This window comes from Xenopus tropicalis, chromosome 7, assembly GCF_000004195.4.
Source record: "Xenopus tropicalis strain Nigerian chromosome 7, UCB_Xtro_10.0, whole genome shotgun sequence".
NCBI lineage: Eukaryota > Metazoa > Chordata > Amphibia > Anura > Pipidae > Xenopus > Xenopus tropicalis.
The window spans coordinates 6,388,719-6,415,261 of record NC_030683.2 but is presented as its reverse complement, the minus strand read 5'-3'; the positions used below and the strand labels follow the sequence as shown (position 1 = coordinate 6,415,261).

Sequence of the window (26,543 nt, the reverse complement as noted above, 5' to 3'; positions counted from 1 at the left end):
GGGGCTGTTGCTTTAGATACGAACGATAGAAATCTAAACTGAAGCAAATAAATCACTTCTTAGTCCTGCCCTTGTGTTTAAATTTCCCATGCTTGTCCCTTGGGCCGTCAGGGAATGCTGGGAGTTGTAGTTTAAAAGCACAGTGTACTATAGAGGGATTATATATATATATATATATATATGTGTGTGTGTGTGTGTGTGTATCAGATGTATGTGCAGTGGTGGAAGGTGGAAATGTCGGCGGTGAGGCCTGTGTAGAAGCCAAACTTCCTGTCTGTCAGTGCAACCAAGTCTCGCGCGCGACTGCCGCCTCACCACTTCCCAACGGGGTATTTCCTATGGGGAGTCACATGTTTGTAACCAACGCAGAACAACACAATCTAATGTCACGCTTGTATGGCCCTGATTATATATATATATACTGTACATATAGAGCTCAGCTTCTCCCCGGCAGCCCAGGGCCCACTGAGCACGAGCAGTGCCACTGACACACACACTATGGCCTGACAACATACAACATAGGAAGCTGCTGGGACATCAGTTCAAAAAGCATTTCTATATTCATTTATAGCAAATAATCAAAGAAAAGATACAGTTGAATACAGTATTTATTATGGTAGACCCCGCCCCCGCACCCGGTTGCGACTTTTAGCACTAAAAAAAATCCAAATCGGAAACAAAAACAAAAGACCGTCGGTAAATTGCCCCCTAAGAGTTAACTTAAAGGTGAACCGCCCCTTTAAACAGCACAATATAAAGAGCGTGTGTGGCCGCCATCTTTCGCATGGAGCACAAGACTTGGAACCCGTCGTTACTGTGACAACAAAGGCGCTTAATGGAGAACTGAACTGGCCAATCAGCTTGCATTCTGTATTCAGGGAAACGGGACCTGTGTTTGCCCAATGGGCTTGCTAATATGCAGCGTGTACCGTCTAGGGTTGCAAATCCAGGGGCAATTGTTTTATGTGTGTGCTGCAGGCTGCACCGACCTATGTTCAGACATGCAGGGCGCATCTATATGAAAGTGCAGAGGTGGCCCCTTGGATAGGAAAGGGTTAATGGCAGGAGTGTATTATATAAAGGTACCGTTCTGGCCCAGACTGGCAATAGGTAGGTGCCATAGTCACTATTTATTGGGCCGGTGGGGGGGCTGTTTGGGCCTCTGTGTACCTGAAACGCCAGGACTTATTATGAATCTCTCTGTGGCCTTGGGGGCCAATATAACATTGCGCCAGGGCTGAGCGGCTGTTCCTCTGCCCGCCCCGTGCGCAACACAAATGCCGTAAAGTGAGAAACCGGTCAAATCGCCTCTGGTGCCGCCCCCCCTTTCTACTTAATAGTCCTCTCCCAGTTATTGTGCCGTGTCCTGGCCGAGTTACGTATTGTAAATCCTAGAGGCTCGTTTGGGCACCGATTCGCCGGCGCTGGAGGCGGAGCTTTCCTTCTCTTCTTTGGCCTTCAGCTTCAGGAAAGTCTCTGACTTCAGGAACCGACTGTAACTGTCGTATTTCATCAGGTTGAAGATCTGTAGCGGTGGTACAAAAAGGGTTAGAGAAGGGGAGGCATTGGGGGCAAAAAAGGGGCGGCATTGGGGGCAAAAAAAGGGGCGGCATTGGGGCAAAAAAGGGGTGGCATTGGGGGCAAAAAAGGGGTGGCATTGGGGGCAAAAAAGGGGTGGCATTGGGGGCTCAAAAGGGCGGCATTGGGGGCAAAAAGGGGCGGCATTGGGGGAAAAAAAGGGCGCATTGGGGGCAAAAAAGGGGCGGCATTGGGGGCAAAAAAGGGGCGGCATTGGGGGCAAAAAAGGGGCAGCATTGGGGATAAAAAAAGGGGCGGCATTGGGGGCAAAACAGAGGCAGCATTGGGGCAAAAAAGGGGCAGCATTGGGGGCTCAAAAGGGGCGGCATTGGGGGCAAAAAAGGGGCAGCATTGGGGATAAAAAAGGGGCGGCATTGGGGGAAAAAAGGGGCGGCATTGGGGGCAAAAAAGAGGCAGCATTGGGGCAAAAAAGGGGCAGCATTGGGGGCTCAAAAGGGGCGGCATTGGGGGAAAAAAGGGGCGGCATTGGGGGAAAAAAGGGGCGGCATTGGGGGCAAAAAAGAGGCAGCATTGGGGGCTCAAAAGGGGCGGCATTGGGGGCAAAAAAGAGGCAGCATTGGGACAAAAAAGGGGCAGCATTGGGGGCTCAAAAGGGGCAGCATTGGGGATAAAAAAGGGGCGGCATTGGGGATAAAAAAGGGGCGGCATTGGGGGAAAAAAGGGGCGGCATTGGGGGCAAAAAAGAGGCGGCATTGGGACAAAAAAGGGGCAGCATTGGGGGCTCAAAAGGGGCAGCATTGGGGATAAAAAAGGGGCAGCATTGGGGATAAAAAAGGGGCGGCATTGGGGGAAAAAAGGGGCGGCATTGGGGGCAAAAAAGGGGCGGCATTGGGGGCAAATGAGTATCTTTTAATACAAGCAACAGCCATATATATAACAAGTGCCTCATTAGATTCATTGACAATTAATCTAATATGAACCAATGGGCAGAGGTTAGGGGGCACGGTGCCCATTTTTCCCTTTTGCACCCTGATATGCACTTTATAAATGGCTCCTAAAGGCTCTTTTCATTAGAACGAGTGGGGGGGGGGGGTTATCACGTTAAACAGTAACGTCCCCCATGTTCCCGCCTCAGATCTCTATCAGGAAGCTTGAGTGTAGCCATAGCACTTATTCAATTGCAATTGGTCTTCATTTTTTATTATTTTTATTATTTGTAGTTTTTTTAAATTATTTCACTTTCTGTTCAGCAGCTCTCCCGTTTGGAATTTCAGCAGCTGTCTGGTTGCTAGGGTCCAAATTACCTTAGTAACCAGCTATTGGTTTGAATGAGAGACTGGAATATGAATAGGGGAGGGGCTGAATAGAAAAGAAAGTTATAAAAAAGTAACAATAACAATAAAACTGGAGCCTCACAGAGCAATAGGGTTTGGCTGCCGGGGTCAGTGACCCCCATTTGGAAACTGCAAAGAGTCAGAAGATGAAAGCAAATAATTCAAGAACTATAAAAAATAAATAATGAAGACCAATTGAAAAGTTGCTTAGAATTGGCCATTCTATAACATACTAAAAATGTACTTAAAGGTGAACAACCCATTTAATCATATAAATGCTATTGGCGTTGGTTCTGTAACCCCTAGCAACGAGCTAGCATCAGTGCAGTGCGTGTGTTGTGCCCATTGCAGTTCAACTACACCTTGGTCACTATTGGTCAGGTCACAGGGGTCACATCATGTGTGTAAGTAGCGGATAAACCCAATGGTGCCGCCTCACCTGATCCTGGTGCTTCTGGAACATGAGGGGGTGCGGCTCCTCCAGCATCTTCTCGCTTACCCGCGACTGACCCTCCACATTGACCTGGGCAGGCGCCTTGCTGGAGAGGAAGGTCGTGTAGATATCGTGCGCCTTCTTCAGCATCTGCAGAGAAACTGCCCCATCAGTGTGTCCTATGGTTCCTAATCTGCCCCTGCTTGGGCACCTGAACCCCATGGGTACCATCCAGCTACCGGTCGGCCCTCACCCCTAACAGCCCCTTTAAGCACAAGGAACTAGGGTTGCCAACGTTCACTAGGAATAATAGCGGTCAGGGTATAGAGGAGGTGGGGGGAGGTGGGGCAGGTATAGGGGAGGTGGGGCAGGTATAGGGGAGGTGGGGGCAGGTATAGGGGAGGTGGGGGCAGGTATAGGGGAGGTGGGGCAGGTATAGGGGAGGTGGGGCAGGTATAGGGGAGGTGGGGGCAGGTATAGGGGAGGTGGGGCAGGTATAGGGGAGGTGAGGGCAGGTATAGGGTAGGTGAGGGCAGGTATAGGGAGGTGAGGGCAGGTATAGGGTAGGCTGAGGGCAGGTATAGGGGAGGTGGGGCAGGTATAGGGGAGGTGGGGCAGGTATAGGGTAGGTGAGGGCAGGTATAGGGGTGGTGGGGCAGGTATAGGGGAGGTGAGGGCAGGTATAGGGGAGGTGAGGGCAGGTATAGGGTAGGTGAGGGCAGGTATAGGGGAGGTGGGGCAGGTATAGGGGAGGTGGGGGCAGGTATAGAGGAGGTGGGGCAGGTATAGGGGAGGTGAGGGCAAGGTATAGGGGAGGTGGGGCAGGTATAGGGGGAGGTGGGGCAGGTATAGGGGAGGTGAGGGCAGGTATAGAGGAGGTGGGGCAGGTATAGGGGAGGTGAGGGGCAGGTATAGGGTAGGTGAGGCAGGTATAGGGGAGGTGGGGCAGGGATAGGGGAGGTGGGGCAGGTATAGGGGAGGTGGGGGCAGGTATAGAGGAGGTGGGGGCAGGTATAGGGGAGGTGAGGGCAGGTATAGGGTAGGTGAGGGCAGGTATAGGGGAGGTGGGGGCAGGTATAGGGGAGGTGGGGCAGGTATAGGGGAGGTGGGGCAGGTATAGGGGAGGTGGGGCAGGTATAGGGGAGGTGGGGCAGGTATAGGGTAGGTGAGGGCAGGTATAGGGGAGGTGGGGCAGGTATAGGGGAGGTGGGGCAGGTATAGGGAGGTGGGGGGAGGTATAGGGAGGTGGGGGCAGGTATAGGGGAGGTGGGGCAGGTATAGGGGAGGTGGGGGCAGGTATAGGGGAGGTGGGGCAGGTATAGGGGAGGTGGGGCAGGTATAGGGGAGGTGGGGCAGGTATAGGGGAGGTGGGGGCAGGTATAGGGTAGGTGAGGGCAGGTATAGGGGAGGTGGGGGCAGGTATAGGGGAGGTGGGGCAGGTATGGGGAGGTGGGGGCAGGTATAGGGGAGGCGGGGCAGGTATAGGGAGGTGGGGGCAGGTATAGGGGAGGTGGGGCAGGTATAGGGGAGGTGGGGGCAGGTATAGGGGAGGTGGGGCAGGTATAGGGGAGGTGGGGGCAGGTATAAGGGAGGTGGGGCAGGTATAGGGGAGGTGGGGCAGGTATAGGGGGAGGTGGGGGGAGGTGCGGCAGGTATAGGGGAGGTGGGGCAGGTATAGGGGAGGTGGGGCAGGTATAGGGGAGGTGGGGCAGGTATAGGGGAGGTGGGGGAGGTGGGGCAGGTATAGGGGAGGTGGGGGGCAGGTATAGGGGAGGTGGGGCAGGTATATGGGAGGTGGGGCAGGTATAGGGGAGGTGGGGGCAGGTATAGGGAGGTGGGGGCAGGTATAAGGGAGGTGGGGCAGGTATAGGGGAGGTGGGGGAGGTGGGGCAGGTTATAGGGGAGGTGGGGGGAGGTGGGGCAGGTATAGGGGAGGTGGGGGGGCAGGTATAGGGGAGGTGGGCAGGTGGTGGCAGGTATAGGGGAGGTGGGGGCAGGTTGGATTATGATGCCATGCCTGCAAAAGGGGTGGGTAATATTGTGGAAGGGGCAGATGGGGCTTCTGTAGACATTAGAGGGCTAACCTGTGAGCAGGAATTGGGGGTGGGACAAGTACAATGTACAAATACATTGGTGGGAAATGTGTTCCAGCCCTGGGCCGGCAACATACAATCCCGGTGACTACCCTACAGAGAAATGGTATATTCCAATTCTCACTTGGTGCAGCTGGGAATAAAGGGAGGGATAACCTGCACGGGGGGGGGGGGGGGGCGCTGTAGGTACCTGATCCTGCACAGGGGGGGGGTGCTGTAGGTACCTGATCCTGCACAGGGGGGGGGGTGCTGTAGGTACCTGATCCTGCACAGGGGGGGGGTGCTGTAGGTACCTGATCCTGCACAGGGGGGGGTGCTGTAGGTACCTGATCCTGCACAGGGGGGGGGCGCTGTAGGTACCTGATCCTGCACAGGGGGGGGGGCGTTGTAGGTACCTGATCCTGCACAGGGGGGGGGCGCTGTAGGTACCTGATCCTGCACAGGGGGGGGCGCTGTAGGTACCTGATCCTGCACAGGGGGGGGGCGTTGTAGGTACCTGATCCTGCACAGGGGGGGGGTGCTGTAGGTACCTGATCCTGCACAGGGGGGGGGGCGTTGTAGGTACCTGATCCTGCACAGGGGGGGGTGCTGTAGGTACCTGATCCTGCACAGGGGGGGGGCGCTGTAGGTACCTGATCCTGCACAGGGGGGGGGGCGCTGTAGGTACCTGATCCTGCACAGGGGGGGTGCTGTAGGGTACCTGATCCTGCACAGGGGGGGCGCTGTAGGTACCTGATCCTGCACAGGGGGGGGTGGCTGTAGGTACCTGATCCTGCACAGGGGGGGGGTGCTGTAGGTACCTGATCCTGCACAGGGGGGGGCGCTGACCTGATCCTGCACAGGGGGGGGTGCTGTAGGTACCTGATCCTGCACGGGGGGGGGGCGCTGTAGGTACCAGATCCTGCACAGGGGGGGGGGGGGCGCTGTAGGTACCTGATCCTGCCCAGGGGGGGGGTGCTGTAGGTACCTGATCCTGCACAGGGGGGGGGGGCACTGTAGGTAACCTGATCCTGCACAGGCGGGGCGCTGTAGGTACCTGATCCTGCACAGGGGGGGGGGGGGCGCTGTAGGTACCTGATCCTGCACAGGGGGGGGGGCGCTGTAGGTACCTGATCCCGCACGGGGGGGGGGGCGCTGTAGGTACCTGATCCTGCACAGGGGGGGGGGCGCTGTGGGTACCTGATCCTGCACAGGGGGGGGGGGGTGCTGTAGGTACCTGATCCTGCACAGGGGGGGGCGCTGTAGGTACCTGATCCTGCACGGGGGGGGGGGGCACAGCCGGTACCTGCTCCTTGTCCCGCGTTCCCTTGAAGTCCTCACACGCCAACCAAAACAGCAAATTCTCCTCACTGAACTCCTTCTTCAGGAAGTCCTAATGTACAAACAGAGCCTTGTTACCTTCCCATGGAATCCAAGGGACACTGCCATCCCATAATCACCTACTTTTTAAAAAAAATCCCAATGAATGTTTTACACCGACTGTATTACCCTCTCTCAAATTAGAGCCGCGGCTGTGGGACTTGGCCGATCCCGGTACAACCTCTGGCTCAGGGATAAACATGCCCTCGGGTTCCAGGCCAAACTCATGGGCAGAATGGATTTTATTGCCCTCAGACTAACAATGGAAATCACTGTATAGGTATCTAGTGCAACTGTTGCAGGGTTATTGTTGGGGTTCAAAGACCAACAGACCCTCACCTGCAAACTGTACAATGAGATTCCTTCTGAAATACAAATGGGATTGGCAAGCTCCAAAATTGTCTCACTAGGATACAAAGATCCAGTCTAAGCAGCCACTTGGCCTTAATCTCCTTCCACCATCTTGGACTTCCTGCCCAATCACTGTATAGTGTGCTCCTGCCCAATCACTGTATAGTGTGCTCCTGCCCAATCACAGTATAGCGTGCTCCTGCCCAATCACAGTATAGCGTGCTCCTGCCCAATCACAGTATAGGGTGCTCCTGCCCAATCACTGTATAGTGTGCTCCTGCCCAATCACTGTATTGTGTGCTCCTACCCAATCACAGTATAGGGTGCTCCTGCCAAATCACAGTATAGCGTGCTCCTGCCCAATCACAGTATAGCGTGCTCCTGCCAAATCACAGTATAGCGTGCTCCTGCCCATCACAGTATAGCGTGCTCCTGCCCAATCACTGTATAGCGTGCTCCTGCCCAATCACTGTATAGTGTGCTCCTGCCCAATCACTGTATAGAGTGCTCCTGCCCAATCAGTGTATAGCGTGCTCCTGCCCAATCACAGTATAGGGTGCTCCTGCCCAATCACAGTATAGCGTGTCCGCCCATCCAGTTAGCTGCTCCTGCCCAATCACAGTATAGCGTGCTCCTGCCCAATCACAGTATAGCGTGCTCCTGCCCAATCACAGTATAGCGTGCTCCTGCCCAATCACAGTTATAGCGTGCTCCTGCCCAATCACAGTATAGCGTGCTCCTGCCCAATCACAGTATAGCGTGCTCCTCCAATCACTGTTATAGCGTGCTCCTGCCCAATCACAGTATAGCGTGCTCCTGCCCAATCACAGTTATAGCGTGCTCCTGCCCAATCACAGTTATAGCGTGCTCCTGCCCAATCACTGTATAGCGTGCTCCTGCCAATCACAGTATAGCGTGCTCCTGCCCAATCACTGTATAGGGTGCTCCTGCCCAATCACAGTATAGCGTGCTCCTGCCCAATCACTGTATAGGGTGCTCCTGCCCAATCACAGTATAGCGTGCTCCTGCCCAATCACAGTATAGCGTGCTCCTGCCCCAATCCCTGTATAGGGTGCTCCTGCCAATCACTGTATAGTGTGCTCCTGCCCAATCACAGTATAGTGTGCTCCTGCCCAATCACTGTATAGTGTGCTCCTGCCCAATCACAGTATAGCGTGCTCCTGCCCAATCACAGTATAGCGTGCTCCTGCCCAATCACAGTATAGCGTGCTCCTGCCCAATCACAGTATAGCGTGCTCCTGCCCAATCACAGTATAGCGTGCTCCTGCCCAATCACAGTATAGCGTGCTCCTGCCCAATCACAGTATAGTGTGCTCCTGCCCAATCACAGTATAGTGTGCTCCTGCCCAATCACTGTATAGTGTGCTCCTGCCCAATCACTTTATAGTGTGCTCCTGCCCAATCACTTTATAGTGTGCTCCTGCCCAATCACAGTATAGTGTGCTCCTGCCCAATCACTGTATAGCGTGCTCCTGCCCAATCACAGTATAGCGTGCTCCTGCCCAATCACAGTATAGCGTGCTCCTGCCCAATCACTGTATAGCGTGCTCCTGCCCAATCACAGTATAGCGTGCTCCTGCCCAATCACAGTATAGCGTGCTCCTGCCCAATCACAGTATAGCGTGCTCCTGCCCAATCACTGTATAGCGTGCTCCTGCCCAATCACAGTATAGCGTGCTCCTGCCCAATCACTGTATAGGGTGCTCCTGCCCAATCACAGTATAGCGTGCTCCTGCCCAATCCCAGTATAGTGTGCTCCTGCCCAATCACTGTATAGGGTGCTCCTGCCCAATCACAGTATAGCGTGCTCCTGCCCAATCCCAGTATAGTGTGCTCCTGCCCAATCACTGTATAGGGTGCTCCTGCCCAATCACTGTATAGCGTGCTCCTGCCCAATCACTGTATTGTGTGCTCCTGCCCAATCACTGTATAGCGTGCTCCTGCCCAATCCCAGTATAGTGTGCTCCTGCCCAATCACTGTATAGCGTGCTCCTGCCCAATCACAGTATAGTGTGCTCCTGCCCAATCACAGTATAGTGTGCTCCTGCCCAATCACAGTATAGCGTGCTCCTGCCCAATCACAGTATAGTGTGCTCCTGCCCAATCACAGTATAGCGTGCTCCTGCCCAATCACAGTATAGGGTGCTCCTGCCCAATCACAGTATAGCGTGCTCCTGCCCAATCACAGTATAGTGTGCTCCTGCCCAATCACAGTTTAGCGTGCTCCTGCCCAATCACAGTATAGCGTGCTCCTGCCCAATCACTGTATAGCGTGCTCCTGCCCAATCACTGTATAGCGTGCTCCTGCCCAATCACAGTATAGCGTGCTCCTGCCCAATCACTGTATAGCGTGCTCCTGCCCAATCACTGTATAGCGTGCTCCTGCCCAATCACAGTATAGTGTGCTCCTGCCCAATCACTGTATAGTGTGCTCCTGCCCAATCACAGTATAGTGTGCTCCTGCCCAATCACTGTATAGTGTGCTCCTGCCCAATCACAGTATAGTGTGCTCCTGCCCAATCACAGTATAGCGTGCTCCTGCCCAATCACAGTATAGTGTGCTCCTGCCCAATCACAGTATAGCGTGCTCCTGCCCAATCACAGTATAGTGTGCTCCTGCCCAATCACAGTATAGCGTGCTCCTGCCCAATCACAGTATAGTGTGCTCCTGCCCAATCACAGTATAGTGTGCTCCTGCCCAATCACTTTATAGTGTGCTCCTGCCCAATCACTTTATAGTGTGCTCCTGCCCAATCACAGTATAGGGTGCTCCTGCCCAATCACAGTATAGCGTGCTCCTGCCCAATCACAGTATAGCGTGCTCCTGCCCAATCACTGTATAGCGTGCTCCTGCCCAATCACAGTATAGCGTGCTCCTGCCCAATCACAGTATAGCGTGCTCCTGCCCAATCACAGTATAGCGTGCTCCTGCCCAATCACTGTATAGCGTGCTCCTGCCCAATCACAGTATAGCGTGCTCCTGCCCAATCACTGTATAGGGTGCTCCTGCCCAATCACAGTATAGCGTGCTCCTGCCCAATCCCAGTATAGTGTGCTCCTGCCCAATCACTGTATAGGGTGCTCCTGCCCAATCACTGTATAGCGTGCTCCTGCCCAATCCCAGTATAGTGTGCTCCTGCCCAATCACTGTATAGGGTGCTCCTGCCCAATCACAGTATAGCGTGCTCCTGCCCAATCCCAGTATAGTGTGCTCCTGCCCAATCACTGTATTGTGTGCTCCTGCCCAATCACTGTATAGCGTGCTCCTGCCCAATCACAGTATAGTGTGCTCCTGCCCAATCACAGTATAGTGTGCTCCTGCCCAATCACAGTTTAGCGTGCTCCTGCCAAATCACAGTATAGCGTGCTCCTGCCCAATCACAGTATAGCGTGCTCCTGCCCAATCACTGTATAGCGTGCTCCTGCCCAATCACAGTATAGTGTGCTCCTGCCCAATCACAGTTTAGCGTGCTCCTGCCCAATCACAGTATAGCGTGCTCCTGCCCAATCACAGTATAGGGTGCTCCTGCCCAATCACAGTATAGCGTGCTCCTGCCCAATCACAGTATAGCGTGCTCCTGCCCAATCACAGTATAGTGTGCTCCTGCCCAATCACAGTTTAGCGTGCTCCTGCCCAATCACAGTATAGCGTGCTCCTGCCCAATCACTGTATAGCGTGCTCCTGCCCAATCACTGTATAGCGTGCTCCTGCCCAATCACAGTATAGCGTGCTCCTGCCCAATCACTGTATAGCGTGCTCCTGCCCAATCACTGTATAGCGTGCTCCTGCCAAATCACAGTATAGTGTGCTCCTGCCCAATCACTGTATAGCGTGCTCCTGCCCAATCACAGTATAGGGTGCTCCTGCCCAATCACTGTATAGCGTGCTCCTGCCCAATCACAGTATAGCGTGCTCCTGCCCAATCACAGTATAGCGTGCTCCTGCCCAATCACAGTATAGCGTGCTCCTGCCCAATCACAGTATAGTGTGCTCCTGCCCAATCACTGTATAGCGTGCTCCTGCCCAATCACAGTATAGTGTGCTCCTGCCCAATCACTGTATAGCGTGCTCCTGCCCAATCACAGTATAGGGTGCTCCTGCCCAATCACTGTATAGTGTGCTCCTGCCCAATCACTGTATAGCGTGCTCCTGCCCAATCACAGTATAGGGTGCTCCTGCCCAATCACTGTATAGTGTGCTCCTGCCCAATCACTGTATAGTGTGCTCCTGCCCAATCACTGTATAGTGTGCTCCTGCCCAATCACTGTATAGTGTGCTCCTGCCCAATCACTGTATAGCGTGCTCCTGCCCAATCACTGTATAGTGTGCTCCTGCCCAATCACAGTATAGTGTGCTCCTGCCCAATCCAAATGTTCTGTGCCTTGGATCACCTTGGAAATGGGGCGATGTACAATAGAACCCCTTTATTATGTAAGGAATGGGGGTTTGAAGGCCACACAGGGGATTTGTTTGGCAAGGTGGAATTACAGCGGCGGGGGGCATAGGCGCCGTCAGGCTGAGGGCCACACCAACGAGCCAATGTGGTCCCTGATTAAACGTGAAATCCGGCCCTGGGAATAGAGCGCTTGCAGACACACCAGTTGTAGTTGTGCCGGTACCAAACCTTACTCACAACTTTCCGCTTCTCCATTGTATATGAAAGAGGTTAAACTGGACCTTTCCACACTGCAGAGGAAACCCATCATTCATGGGGATAAATATTTGTGGGACTGCGCTGTTCTGGGAGCCCCGCCGGCCGGCACAGCTTTACTGTTTACTCTTCCGCTCGTTTGCCAAAAGATTAAAGCAGCGAAAATTCCCTTGTTTAACTTGATAATGTGCCGGAGATGTCCAGATATTCTTGGATCCGCCGCCTGGGTTTAACCAACGCAGATCACTTGGCAATTGATATTGGAGGGGGGGGGGAGAGGAACAATTTATTCTCCAAAAAGGGAGTGTTCTCCTTGGTCTTGTCCCCGGGGGGCTGCCCAATTGGCAGCACTGATATCTCCTGTTACGGAGGCCATACACGGTGAGACTCGCTTCTTTGGCAAAGTCGTCAAGGTATTGTGCTACTGCGACTGTTTGGCCTTGGGGCCAATGATTGCTGTACAATGGGGGGGATACGGAAAGTTGGAGTGAGGCCCATATCCAGGAGCCAACGCAGTCCTCAAGCCTGTCCAATCAAACATGGCTGATTTTGGGCCAGATATCGGTCGGAGAGGCCAGTCGGGGGGCCCATACACGGGCAGATAAGTTGCTGAGTCTGAAGGACCTTCAGGCAGGTGTTTGGAACCAAAGTGCCCAAGGACATTCATGTGAACAAAATGAAGTAATTGCCCTAAGTTAAAGGGAAAGTGAACCATATATGTATATGCCTGCGAATGACTTTCCTTTAATAAAGGAATAATAAGCCGGGCCCTAATAAGGGAGGGGCCCCCTCTAATAGACACATGTACAGGTCTGAGAGTCACCATGTGCTTCTGTATCTGTCAGCCAATGAGCTTTATGTCCTACTTGTATCTCTACCTAACGTTGGCCAGCACTGTCTCTCCACCATACTTACCTTCATCATCACCTGTAGCCACTATACTGTGGTTTGAGGTGGCAAAGGCTGGTTCAGTGCTAGACACCTAGTAACTCACTCATAACCACCTAGTAACTCGCTCATAACCAAGTTTCTTTACTCATTGGTGGCCATCGTGCCCCAGGCTCGAGCCCTTGCCAACTGGCCTTGATCTCTCTGCAGCCTTGCCTACAGCTCATACTCTCCATAAACTACTCCATCATAAATCCCTCCCTTTGGGGATGCCCCCAGCCCTACCTGGCCATGCCCAGTTATGCCCACACACAATCTTGACCATTTCCCAACAACCCCTGGCTGATGGCGGCCCTTCTTGTTTCATCTACTCTCATAGAGTTCCTTCAAAGTTCCAGACTCTCCTGTCTCTATGGGACATTGACGTTTTTGCTGAGGGACCTAGAGATCCTGTCCCAGGGCCTCTTCTTTCCATTCTGTGCAGACTCCCAAACAGACAGTATCAGTGTTGGGCAGAATCCACCCCTCAAGTGACCTGTCAATCTCATTTCAGTCTCCGGTTCCCAACAATCTCATTTCAGTCTCCGGTTCCCAACAATCTCATTTCAGTCTCCGGTTCCCAACAATCTCATGTCAGTCTCCGGTTCCCAACAATCTCATGTCAGTCTCCGGTTCCCAACAATCTCATGTCGGTCTCCGGTTCCCAACAATCTCATGTCGGTCTCCGGTTCCCAACAATCTCATGTTGGTCTCCGGTTCCCAACAATCTCATGTCGGTCTCCGGTTCCCAACAATCTCATGTCAGTCTCCGGTTCCCAACAATCTCATTTCAGTCTCCGGTTCCCAACAATCTCATTTCAGTCTCCGGTTCCCAACAATCTCATTTCAGTCTCCGGTTCCCAACAATCTCATGTCAGTCTCCGGTTCCCAACAATCTCATGTCAGTCTCCGGTTCCCAACAATCCCATTTCAGTGTCCGGTTCCCAAGAATCTCATTTCAGTCTCCGGTTCCCAACAATCTCATGTCAGTCTCCGGTTCCCAACAATCTCATTTCAGTCTCCGGTTCCCAACAATCTCATGTCAGTCTCCGGTTCCCAACAATCTCCTGTCAGTCTCCGGTTCCCAACAATCTCCTGTCAGTCTCCGGTTCTCAACAATCTCATGTCAGTCTCCGGTTCCCAACAATCTCCTGTCAGTCTCCGGTTCCCAACAATCTCCTGTCAGTCTCCGGTTCCCAACAATCTCATGTCAGTCTCCGGTTCCCAACAATCTCCTGTCAGTCTCCGGTTCCCAACAATCTCATTTCAGTCTCCGGTTCCCAACAATCTCATGTCAGTCTCCGGTTCCCAACAATCTCATTTCAGTCTCCGGTTCCCAACAATCTCATGTCAGTCTCCGGTTCCCAACAATCCCATGTCAGTCTCCGGTTCCCAACAATCTCCTGTCAGTCTCCGGTTCCCAACAATCTCATGTCAGTCTCCGGTTCCCAACAATCTCATGTCAGTCTCCGGTTCCCAACAATCTCATTTCAGTCTCCGGTTCCCAACAATCTCATTTCAGTCTCCGGTTCCCAACAATCTCATGTCAGTCTCCGGTTCCCAACAATCTCATGTCAGTCTCCGGTTCCCAACAATCTCATGTCAGTCTCCGGTTCCCAACAATCTCATTTCAGTCTCCGGTTCCCAACAATCTCATGTCAGTCTCCGGTTCCCAACAATCTCCTGTCAGTCTCCGGTTCCCAACAATCTCATTTTAGTCTCCGGTTCCCAACAATCTCATGTCAGTCTCCGGTTCCCAACAATCTCATTTTAGTCTCCGGTTCCCAACAATCTCATGTCAGTCTCCGGTTCCCAACAATCTCATGTCAGTCTCCGGTTCCCAACAATCTCATGTCAGTCTCCGGTTCCCAACAATCTCATTTCAGTCTCCGGTTCCCAACAATCTCATGTCAGTCTCCGGTTCCCAACAATCTCATGTCAGTCTCCGGTTCCCAACAATCTCCTGTCAGTCTCCGGTTCCCAACAATCTCATTTCAGTCTCCGGTTCCCAACAATCTCATTTCAGTCTCCGGTTCCCAACAATCTCATTTCAGTCTCCGGTTCCCAACAATCTCATTTCAGTCTCCGGTTCCCAACAATCTCATGACAAAGAGTGATGTCTGAAATTCACACGTCAAAAACCAGTACAATAAAGTGACACATTTCTGGGTTGCTATGTGCAACTCTGACGCCCGACCCCTTCCCCATTTCCATTGTTTGAGAGACTCTTCCCTTTCTTCTGTTCCACAACCACATCCTCCCGTTCTACTTCCCCCTCTCAAACATTGCCGAATTCACACATTTCTCACTTTCTCCAATCTTCTTCTTTATTGCTGTCTGGGCTCAGCCATCTGAACTGCTGCGATGTGCATGGTGCCGGGGGGTCAATAGGGGCATTTTTCTTGCCTTAATATAAGGGCCTTTCATACTATATTGTGGTGTGATTGGTCCTCACTGAGAAACCAATCACAATCTTACTTGGAAGGGTTGAACTTGATGGTCTTTTTTCAACCCTAAGTAACTATGTAACAATGAGGATCATTTATAATCACTGGGCAAATTTGTATCTAGGCAGTAACTTGGGGCAACCAATTAGATCTTTGCTTTCATTGTTCTACCTTCAGCTGGTTGAAAACAACTAATCACTGATTGGTTGCTATAGGTTACTGCCCCGGTGCAAATGTGCCCAGTGTTTGAGGAGCCCCAATGTCTAGTGAGATCTCTGAGGCACATATGTTCCTTCCTACAAAGTGGGGCAGTTTGGCATATTTATTGCCCCAGCTTGATATTAACCCTAAAGGATCCTTACTTACTGTGAACTCGCCCACTCCTTTGGGATCGTCCAATAGGCTCTCCAGCGAGGTGGCCCATTTGCGGGTTCCTTTCTGGTCATTGTCCGGGGCAGTGACAGCCGATTCGCCGGTATGTATCTCTGTACGGAGGGGAAATCCCATCATTACATTATTTTAACCCATGAGCCTCTACTACACTTTAAAGGAACAGTAACACCTTAAAACTAACTTCTTATAGGATGTGGGCATTGTTATTCTGAGGCAATTTGCAATTTGGTAGTTTTTCAGTTACTTAGCTTTTTGTTTATCCGCTCTACAGTTTGGAATTTCAGCAGCTATCTGGTTGCTAGGGTCTTGTTTACCTTAGCAACCAGGCAGTTTTTTTTTTTTTTGGGTGCCGGGGTCAGTGACCCCCATGTGAAAGCTGGAAAGATGTAGCCAATGAAGGCAAATAACTTTCATTAACTATAAAAAAATAATGAAGACCAACTGCAAAGTTGCTAGGAATACTGCATTCTATAACATACTAAATGTAATCTTAAAGGTGAACCGCCCCTTCTAAGCAGCTTTTCAATTGGTCTTCATTATTCGCCTTCTTCGTCAAACTCTTTCCAGCTTTCAAACGGGGGTCACTGACCCCGGCAGCCAAAAATTTTTTGTAATATTATTTCCTATTCAGGTTCTTTCTTAATCATATATCAGTCTCTCATCCAAGCCGCTCCCTCGTTGCTAAGGTAACTTGGACCCTAGCAACCAAATAGTTGCTGAGAGCTCCTGAACTGAAAATAAAATAACTAAAAAAAACTACAAATAATAAAAAATGAAGACCAATTGCAAATTGTCTCGGAATATTGCTGCTGCTGTACACAAGTTATCCAACAATACATTTGTATAGAATACTTAGGGTTGCCACCCGTCCAGGTTACCAAATGAGAAAATCCGGACAGGGCTTTAAAGTAAATGGTGCAACGATTAGCCAATCCCTGAGTGCCATGTCATAACCCCAACCCTCAATTTGAAATACAAATAACCCACCAAATACAACTCCCTGGATTGGCCGTAGCAACTTCATAGGTCGTGGGTTGGAAACCTCTATGGCAAATAACTGTCCCTCATTCTGTCAGCACTGACAGGGGAATCAGGGGAATGGAAAGTCACAGCTAGAGATGTTGTAAATTCCATGTTACATTCTTCTCAGTATTTATTTATAAAAGGCCAAACAGATGGGCCGGGACCAAAGCTTTATACACTATTGCTCTCTGTAACCATGTAACAAATACTCGCTGAATCTCAGCCATAAAGCAGGGCAGGACTGCTGCTTACAATGGGGGGATCAGATAGGATCTGTGCCACTGTGACAGAATGCTCTGTTATACAGATAGCTAGAATCTCAGCCATAAAGCAGGGCAGGACTGCTGATAGTATTATTACTTTACATTCCCTCCAAGTGGCTGTGTGATACAGATGATGACAGGCCTCTCCTGCCGAGGAAGGAAGCTGTGCCCTAGAAGCTTGCACTTTACTCAGACTGAGTATTGGGAAATGAGTGGAATTGCTAAACATCCGTGGGTGCCAGCTGGGCGCAGATGTTGCAGGAAGCAGAGAAATGCCGACATCTGCATGTTCCCTATCCCTACACTGGTTTTTCCATCACTTTGGGCTAACGTGAGGAATGTGCTACCTGTGGGGCAATACAGTAACGATGGGGGGGCAATAGAGTAGTGAAGGGGGGCAATAGAGTAGTGATGGGAGGCAATAGAGTAACGATGGGGGGCAATGGAGTAACGATGGGGGGCAATAGAGTAGCGATGGGAGGCAATAGAGTAGCGATGGAGGGCAATAGAGTTATGATGGGGGGCAATAGAGTAACGATGGGGGGCAATGGAGTAACGATGGGGGGCAATAGAGTAGCGATGGGAGGCAATAGAGTAACAATGGGGGGCAATGGAGTAACGATGGGGGGCAATAGAGTAGCGATGGGAGGCAATAGAGTAGCGATGGAGGGCAATAGAGTTATGATGGGGGGCAATAGAGTAACGATGGCAATGGAGTAACGATGGGGGTAATAAAGTAACGATGGGGGGCAATAGAGTAACAATGGGGGGCAATGGAGTAACGATGGGGGGCAATGGGGTAACAATGGGGGGCAATGGAGTAACAATGGGGGGCAATGGAGTAACAATGGGGGGCAATGGAGTAACAATGGGGGGCAATGGGTAACAATGGGGGGCAATGGAGTAACAATGGGGGGCAATGGAGTAACAATGGGGGGCAATGGAGTAACAATGGGGGGCAATAGAGTAACGATGAGAGGCAATAGAGTAACGATGGGGGGCAATGGAGTAACAATGGGGGGCAATGGAGTAACAATGGGGGGCAATGGAGTAACGATGGGGGGCAATGGAGTAACGATGGGGGGCAATAGAGTAACGATGGGGGGGCAATGGAGTAACGATGGGGGGCAATGGAGTAACAATGGGGGGCAATGGAGTAACGATGGGGGGCAATAGAGTAACGATGGGGGGGCAATGGACTAACAATGGGGGGCAATGGAGTAACAATGGGGGGAAATGGAGTAACAATGGGGGGCAATGGAGTAACAATGGGGGGCAATGGAGTAACAATGGGGGGCAATGGAGTAACTTGGGGTGCCCCTATTCCTGCTTTGCCCGGCGGGGTACTGTAGCAGAAGACTGGCCTGACTGGGATCTGCAGTTCAGATTTCCCTGTGTGAAAGCAGAGCTGTAATTGGCTGCCCACATCCATCTATGCTTCAGGGGAAGGGCTTCTAGGCCACACCCACCACCCCACTGGGAGCCCCAATACGGTTGGGCTGTTTAAAGGCAACAATCTATTTTAGCTCAAATTGAACTTCGGCGGCCTATTTCATGTATAGAAGCCTGTATGATAGAGGCAGTTATTAGCAATGATAATATCCCCTTTAATCTCAACTTTCCATCTCTGCGAAGAGACAAAAACAGACTCTAAACTAATGGTACAAAATATCAGTTTGCTGCAGAAACGTCGGCCCCTGACCCTGTATGTTTAATTATAGGGGGAACCCTCGGGTCACATGATATGCAGTATAATAGGTGGGGGGCCCAGTACAAAGCCCTTCCGGGGGCCCCACAGAGTAACAGTAAGTCTATAATATATAAATGTAAGTAGAAATTAACTGCAGCCAACCAGCTATTAGTGCCGATCAAAGCTAACAGCCGATTGGATGCTCTGATTACCACACCCCTGGGCAAAACACTGGGGCTGATTTGTTACTAATGGGGCTAATTTGCTCCTGTGCAGTTACCAATAACAACCAATCAGAACCTTTATTGAGTCCCCATTTCCTGTACTATGTTCATATAGAATATAGGGTTACCATGGAGACCGACAGCCAGGGCTGCTATAGGGGGCTTGGGCGTCTTACTAAGGTGCTGGTCACAATGGGGCACAATCATTTAGTTGTGTGGGCGCTGTGATTCCTGAGGGTCTGGTTGTGCGCCAGCAAAACCTTCCCCTTTAATCCCCGCAGGGAAGCCCACTGTGCCTGCGCTGTTACCCCGACCTGCCGGTGAGTGCGGTGGGACAAACACAAAACATCAGCCCTCCCAAAATGCCTTTGTGATCACATGACGTCGGGCGACAAGTTGCAGCTGGAAAATGTTTGTGTGCAACCACGAAACGAGAAGTAGCGAGAGATCCGCCGCGCAGAGCGTTGCTTTCCTGCCGCCGCCGCCTTCACTAACCCTTCCTCTATTAGAGCAAAGGCTTCCGCCCCATAACCCCCCGGGGTTATACACCTGCACCCCCACACGCTGGGGCCCCCCGGAACTGTCACCCCCATATCCTATACACACAGTAACTGTATAATATATAGGCACAGTGTAACCCCCATATCCTATACACACAGTAACTGTATAATATATAGGCACGGTGTAACCCCCATATCCTATACACACAGTAACTGTATAATATATAGGCACAGTGTAACCCCCATATCCTATACACACAGTAACTGTATAATATATAGGCACAGTGTAACCCCCATATCCTATACACACAGTAACTGTATAATATATAGGCACAGTGTAACCCCCATATCCTATACACACAGTAACTGTATAATATATAGGCACAGTGTAACCCCCATATCCTATACACACAGTAACTGTATAATATATAGGCACGGTGTAACCCCCATATCCTATACACACAGTAACTGTATAATATATAGGCACAGTGTAACCCCCATATCCTATACACACAGTAACTGTATAATATATAGGCACAGTGTAACCCCCATATCCTATACACACAGTAACTGTATAATATATAGGCACAGTGTAACCCCCATATCCTATACACACAGTAACTGTATAATATATAGGCACGGCGTAACCCCCATATCCTATACACACAGTAACTGTATAATATATAGGCACAGTGTAACCCCCATATCCTATACACACAGTAACTGTATAATATATAGGCACAGTGTAACCCCCATATCCTATACACACAGTAACTGTATAATATATAGGCACAGTGTAACCCCCATATCCTATACACACAGTAACTGTATAATATATAGGCACAGTGTAACCCCCATATCCTATACACACAGTAACTGTATAATATATAGGCACAGTGTAACCCCCATATCCTATACACACAGTAACTGTATAATATATAGGCACGGTGTAACCCCCATATCCTATACACACAGTAACTGTATAATATATAGGTGTAACCCCCATATCCTATACACACAGTAACTGTATAATATATAGGCACAGTGTAACCCCCATATCCTATACACACAGTAACTGTATAATATATAGGCACGGCGTAACCCCCATATCCTATACACACAGTAACTGTATAATATATAGGCACAGTGTAACCCCATATCCTATACACACAGTAACTGTATAATATATAGGCACAGTGTAACCCCCATATCCTATACACACAGTAACTGTATAATATATAGGCACAGTGTAACCCCCATATCCTATACACACAGTAACTGTATAATATATAGGCACAGTGTAACCCCCATATCCTATACACACAGTAACTGTATAATATATAGGCACTTTCAGTCAGTTCTGTTTACTGATTGCCAGATGTTCCCACTAGTGGCCAATTTTGTGGGTGTTTTGGCCCTTTTTTGTTTGCTCCTAAATAGTATCATAAAGAAATGCCAGAAATGAATCTCTGTGCCACTTTCTTCCCATACAGACTGAGGCCCCCATATAATAGTGGCACAGAGAGTAACTGTTAGTCTCCCATAAAGGCAGAGCGGCATTAGATCTGCACTATAACTGAACTCACTTCTTTATGAACAGCCTCTTTTATCTGCCAATGGCACCCAGGGAGAATGTATTGCTGGGTGGCACAGGGAGAGGTGGCACATAGGCAGAATGTAGTGCTGGGTGGCACAGGGAGAGGTGGCACATAGGCAGAATGTAGTGCTGGGTGGCACAGGGAGAGGTGGCACATAGGCAGAATGTAGTGCTGGGTGGCACAGGGAGAGGTGCACATAGGCAGAATATAGTGCTGGGTGGCACATAGGCAGAATGTAGTGCTGGGTGGCACAGGGAGAGGTGGCACATAGGCAGAATGTAGTGCTGGGTGGCACAGGGAGAGGTGGCACATAGGCAGAATGTAGTGCTGGGTGGCACAGGGAGAGGTGGCACATAGGCAGAATATAGTGCTGGGTGGCACATAGGCAGAATGTAGTGCTGGGTGGCACAGGGAGAGGTGGCACATACGCAGAATGTAGTGCTGAGGTGGCACAAGGAGAGGTGGCACATAGGCAGAATATAGTGCTGGGTGGCACATAGCAGAATGTAGTGCTGGGTGGCACAGGGAGAGGTGCACATACGCAGAATTGTAGTGCAGGGTGGCACAGGGAGAGGTGGCACATTAGGCAGAATGTAGTGCTGGGTGGCACAGGGAGGTGGCACATAGGCAGAATATAGTGCTGGGTGGCACATAGGCAGAATGTAGTGCTGGGTGGCACAGGAGAGGTGGCACATAGGCAGAATGTAGTGCTGGTGTGGCACATAGGCAGAATGTAGTGCTGGGTGGCACAGGGAGAGGTGGCCACATAGGCAGAATGTAGTGCTGGGTGGCACAGGGAGAGGTGGCACATAAGCAGAATGTAGTGCTGGGTGGCACAGGGAGAGGTGGCACATAGGCAGAATGTATTGCTGGGTGGCACAGGGAGAGGTGGCACATAGGCAGAATGTAGTGCTGGGTGGCACAGGGAGAGGTGGCACATAGGCAGAATGTATTGCTGGGTGGCACAGGGAGAGGTGGCACATAGGCAGAATGTAGTGCTGGGTGGCACAGGGAGAGGTGGCACATAGGCAGAATGTATTGCTGGGTGGCACAGGGAGAGGTGGCACATAGGCAGAATGTAGTGCTGGGTGGCACAGGGAGAGGTGGCACATAGGCAGAATGTAGTGCTGAGAATGTTATGTCAGGGACCAATCGAAACAAAGATACTATAGGTGGGGGCACCCCGGGACACTGTAGTTCTCACACAGACAGACCTGGCCGCCCGGGAGCGCACATAAGGCGGAAGCAGAGGCGGCGGCAGATTAGCGCCAGTTGGTACATACCGCACTACTATACAGGAGAGGCGCAGTACATCGCTATACAGTTAGCGCCACGGTCTCGCAGAGAGGCCAGGGAAGAAGCGCTACAAACATACTGGGAACCCCGCCAGGTGTATGTAGCCCCCCAGCATCACTGTGTATGGAGCCCCCCAGCATCACTGTGTATGGAGCCCCCCAGCATCACTGTGTATGGAGCCCCCCAGCATCACTGTGTATGGAGCCCCCCAGCATCACTGTGTATGGAGCCCCCCAGCATCACTGTGTATGGAGCCCCCCAGCATCACTGTGTATGGAGCCCCCCAGTCACCCACAGACACCTCCTACCTGATGGGGGTCTCTTCCTGCCCAGCCTGCTAACCGCCCTGGTGAACATGTCCTGCCGGGACTCTCTCTCTGCCTGCCGGGCGGCGCTGCGGCCCCTCCTCTCTCTCCGGCTTCCCCTGCCCTTGGGGTGGGGCATGTATCATTGGGGCAACTCTCCCGGGCACTGAGTGGCACAGCCTCTGGGGGCGCTCTCTCCCTTATGGCAGTTGCCCCCTCACCAGGGAACCCCTACAGCTTTTATTGTTCATTAGTAAATGTAATGGGAATTACTAGCAGATTCAGTCACAAAAAACACTTTAAAACCATTGATTTGTAATATACACATTTTTATTTTTGATTTTACTTCCCCTTCAAATACATTTTCCATCATCAGACTTCCCTCCTCCTATAACTACCCCTGCTTAACCCTTGTTATCCTGTATGAGATTAACACTAATGCCCCCAACCAACCCCACACACATACCAACTACAGCCTGATCAGATCTGTCTATTGCTAAGATTTGGGGTGCTTATTTGTGCCCTGGGTACCCCTGGAACTATAGCGGGGTGACTGTTACCCCAATGTTTCTATATATCTGTAACCTTGTTATGGGCTAAGGGGGCCCAGCCTGAAGGCCAGTTAGGGGGGGGATTTGGGGTGAGTGCTTATTTGTGCCCTGGGTACCCCTGGAACTATAGCGGGGTGACTGTTACCCCAATGTTTCTATATATCTGTAACCTTGTTATGGGCTAAGGGGGCCCAGCCTGAAGGCCAGTTAGGGGGGGATTTGGGGTGAGTGCTTATTTGTGCCCTGGGTACCCCTGGAACTATAGCGGGTGACTGTTACCCCAATGTTTCTAATATATCTGTAACCTTGTTATGGGCTAAGGGGGCCCAGCCTGAAGGCCAGTTAGGGGGGGATTTGGGGTGAGTGCTTATTTGTGCCCTGGGTACCCCTGGAACTATAGCGGGGTGACTGTTACCCCAATGTTTCTATATATCTGTAACCTTGTTATGGGCTAAGGGGGCCCAGCCTGAAGGCCAGTTAGGGGGGATTTGGGGTGAGTGCTTATTTGTGCCCTGGGTACCCCTGGAACTATAGCGGGGTGACTGTTACCCCAATGTTTCTATATATCTGTAACCTTGTTATGGGCTAAGGGGGCCCAGCCTGAAGGCCAGTTAGGGGGGATTTGGGGTGAGTGCTTATTTGTGCCCTGGGTACCCCTGGAACTATAGCGGGGTGACTGTTACCCCAATGTTTCTATATATCTGTAACCTTGTTATGGGCTAAGGGGGCCCAGCCTGAAGGCCAGTTAGGGGGGGATTTGGGGTGAGTGCTTATTTGTGCCCTGGGTACCCCTGGAACTATAGCGGGTGACTGTTACCCCAATGTTTCTATATATCTGTAACCTTGTTATGGGCTAAGGGGCCCAGCCTGAAGACCAGTTAGGGGGGGATTTGGGGTGAGTGCTTATTTGTGCCTGGGTACCCCTGGAACTATAGCGGGGTGACTGTTACCCCAATGTTTCTATATATCTGTAACCTTGTTATGGGCTAAGGGGGCCCAGCCTGAAGGTCAGTTAGGGGGGGATTTGGGGTGAGTGCTTATTTGTGCCCTGGGTACCCCTGGAACTATAGCGGGGTGACTGTTACCCCAATGTTTCTATATATCTGTTCCTTGTTACAGATTGTAGAATGAGATCTCAGCATTGGGAAAGAGACGTGGGAGCCCCCGGAGAGGCCCATATATGTGGGAGGTGGAATCCTGCTCGCTAAGTGCCCCGGGGTAGGTGCAACATTCAGCAGGCGAGATGGAACAGTACCAGGACAAGTCTGAGCGGCGGGGCCTCGGCTGACTCACTTCCCTGGGAATACACACAGACGTGTGATGGAATGCTGAGCGCCATACATTAATCCAGTCGGATCAGTACCTGGGCTGGGACCCGGGCTGCAGGGATCAGTACCTGGGCTGGGACCCGGGCTGCAGGGATCAGTACCTGGGCTGGGACACAAGCTGCAGGGATCAGTACCTGGGCTGGGACCCGGGCCGCAGGGATCAGTACCTGGGCTGGGACCCGGGCCGCAGGGATCAGTACCTGGGCTGGGACCCGGGCCGCAGGGATCAGTACCTGGGCTGGGACACAAGCTGCAGGGATCAGTACCTGGGCTGGGACCCGGGCTGCAGGGATCAGTACCTGGGCTGGGACCCGGGCTGCAGGGATCAGTACCTGGGCTGGGACACAAGCTGCAGGGATCAGTACCTGGGCTGGGACCCGGGCCGCAGGGATCAGTACCTGGGCTGGGACACAAGCCGCAGGGATCAGTACCTGGGGTGGGACCCGGGCCGCAGGGATCAGTACCTGGGGTGGGACCCGGGCTGCAGGGAATACAGGTGTGGGGCTCACCGACGTGGCACCCTGCAGGGGGCAGAGTGCATTACCTTGAATTGATATTTAGGACGGTGGCTCGTTAGGAGCATTTATGGAAGCCAAGCAAATGCAATTGGCCATCTAATAGGGGAGGGGCTACTGTTCATGAACTGCCTATCAGCTTCTGCCCTTTGGGGCAATGCAAGTCTGGACTAAGATACAACATAGGTTAGAGGTACACAGGGACCAATGAGCCCCCCACAGGCCCAATACATTGTGTCTATGGAAGCTTACAGAAGCCCCTCTGGTATTCCAGAACTTGCCCCCAGAACTTGCCCCCTTGACATGTTCTCGTCTATACAGATACACCCCTGCCTAGAGATATTGTGCAGTTTTCTCAGCTTGGTATTTAAGTGCGCCACCTAGTGGGAGAATGCAAAATTTATTTATCCTAGAATGGGTTAAAGGGGAGGTTCACCTTTAAGCTAACATTTAGTTTGTTACAGAATGGCCAATTCTAAGCAACTTTTTAATTGGTCTTCGTTATTTATTTGGTATGGTTGTTGAATTATTTGCCTTCTTTGTCAAACTCTTAGCAGCTTTTAAATGGGGGTCACTGACCCCGGAAGCCACAAACTATTTCTCAGTAAGGCTACAGTTTTATTGTTAACTTCAGGCCCGGTCGTATTCATTTATCAGTCTCTCATTCAAACCACTCCCTGGTTGCTAAGGTAACTTGGACCCTAGCAACCAAATAGCTCCTGAAACTCCAAACTGCAGAGCTGCTGAACTGAACTATACTCCACCTGCACCGACACTCCAGCCCCTGCCGGCCCCTCTATACTCCACCTGCACTGACACTCCAGCCCCTGCCGGCCCCTCTATACTCCACCTGCACTGACACTCCAGCCCCTGCCGGCCCCTCTATACTCCACCTGCACTGACAACTCAGCCCCTGCCGGCCCCTCTATACTCCGTCTGCGCCGACACTCCAGCCCCTACCGGCCCCTCTATACTCCGTCTGCGCCGACACTCCAGCCCTACCGGCCCCTCTATACTCCGTCTGCGCCGACACTCCAGCCCTACCGGCCCCTCTATACTCCGTCTGCGCCGACACTCAGCCCCTACCGGCCCCTCTATACTCGTCTGCGCCGACACTCCAGCCCCTACCGGCCCTCTATACTCCGTCTGCGCCAACACTCCAGCCCCTACCGGCCCCTCTATACTCGCCGACACTCCAGCCCCTACCGGCCCCTCTATACTCCGTCTGCGCCGACACTCCAGCCCCTACCGCCCCTATACTCCGTCTGCGCCGACACCTCGGCCCTACGGCCCTCTATACTCCGTCTGCGCCGACACTCCAGCCCCTACTGGCCCCTCTATACTCCGTCTGCGCCGACACCTCGGCCCCTCTATACTCCGTCTGCGCCGACACCTCGGCCCTCTATACTCCGTCTGCGCCGACACTCCAGCCCCTACCGGCCCCTCTATACTCCGTCTGCGCCAACACTCCAGCCCCTACCGGCTCCGTCTGCGCCAACACTCCAGCCCCTACGGCCCTCTATACTCCGCCTGCGCCGACACTCCAGCCCCTACCGGCCCCTATACTCCGTCTGCGCCGACACTCCAGCCCCTACCGGCCCCTCTATACTCCGTCTGCGCCGACACTCCAGCCCCTACCGGCCCCTCTATACTCCGTCTGCGCCGACACTCCAGCCCCTACCGGCCCCTCTATACTCCGTC

General features: G+C 52.0%; 1 protein-coding gene across 1 annotated transcript; it reads right to left on the bottom strand.

Annotated features, from left to right (window-relative positions):
• Nucleotides 1–590: 590 nt before the first annotated feature.
• Nucleotides 591–22,513, bottom strand: rgs10 (regulator of G-protein signaling 10). The gene is given in 6 exon segments (NM_001011425.1): nucleotides 591–633; nucleotides 982–1,525; nucleotides 3,313–3,456; nucleotides 6,685–6,771; nucleotides 15,523–15,641; nucleotides 22,452–22,513. Coding segments are annotated over 5 exon segments (549 nt in total). The 5' UTR covers nucleotides 22,501–22,513; the 3' UTR covers nucleotides 591–633; nucleotides 982–1,375.
• Nucleotides 22,514–26,543: the final 4,030 nt, after the last annotated feature.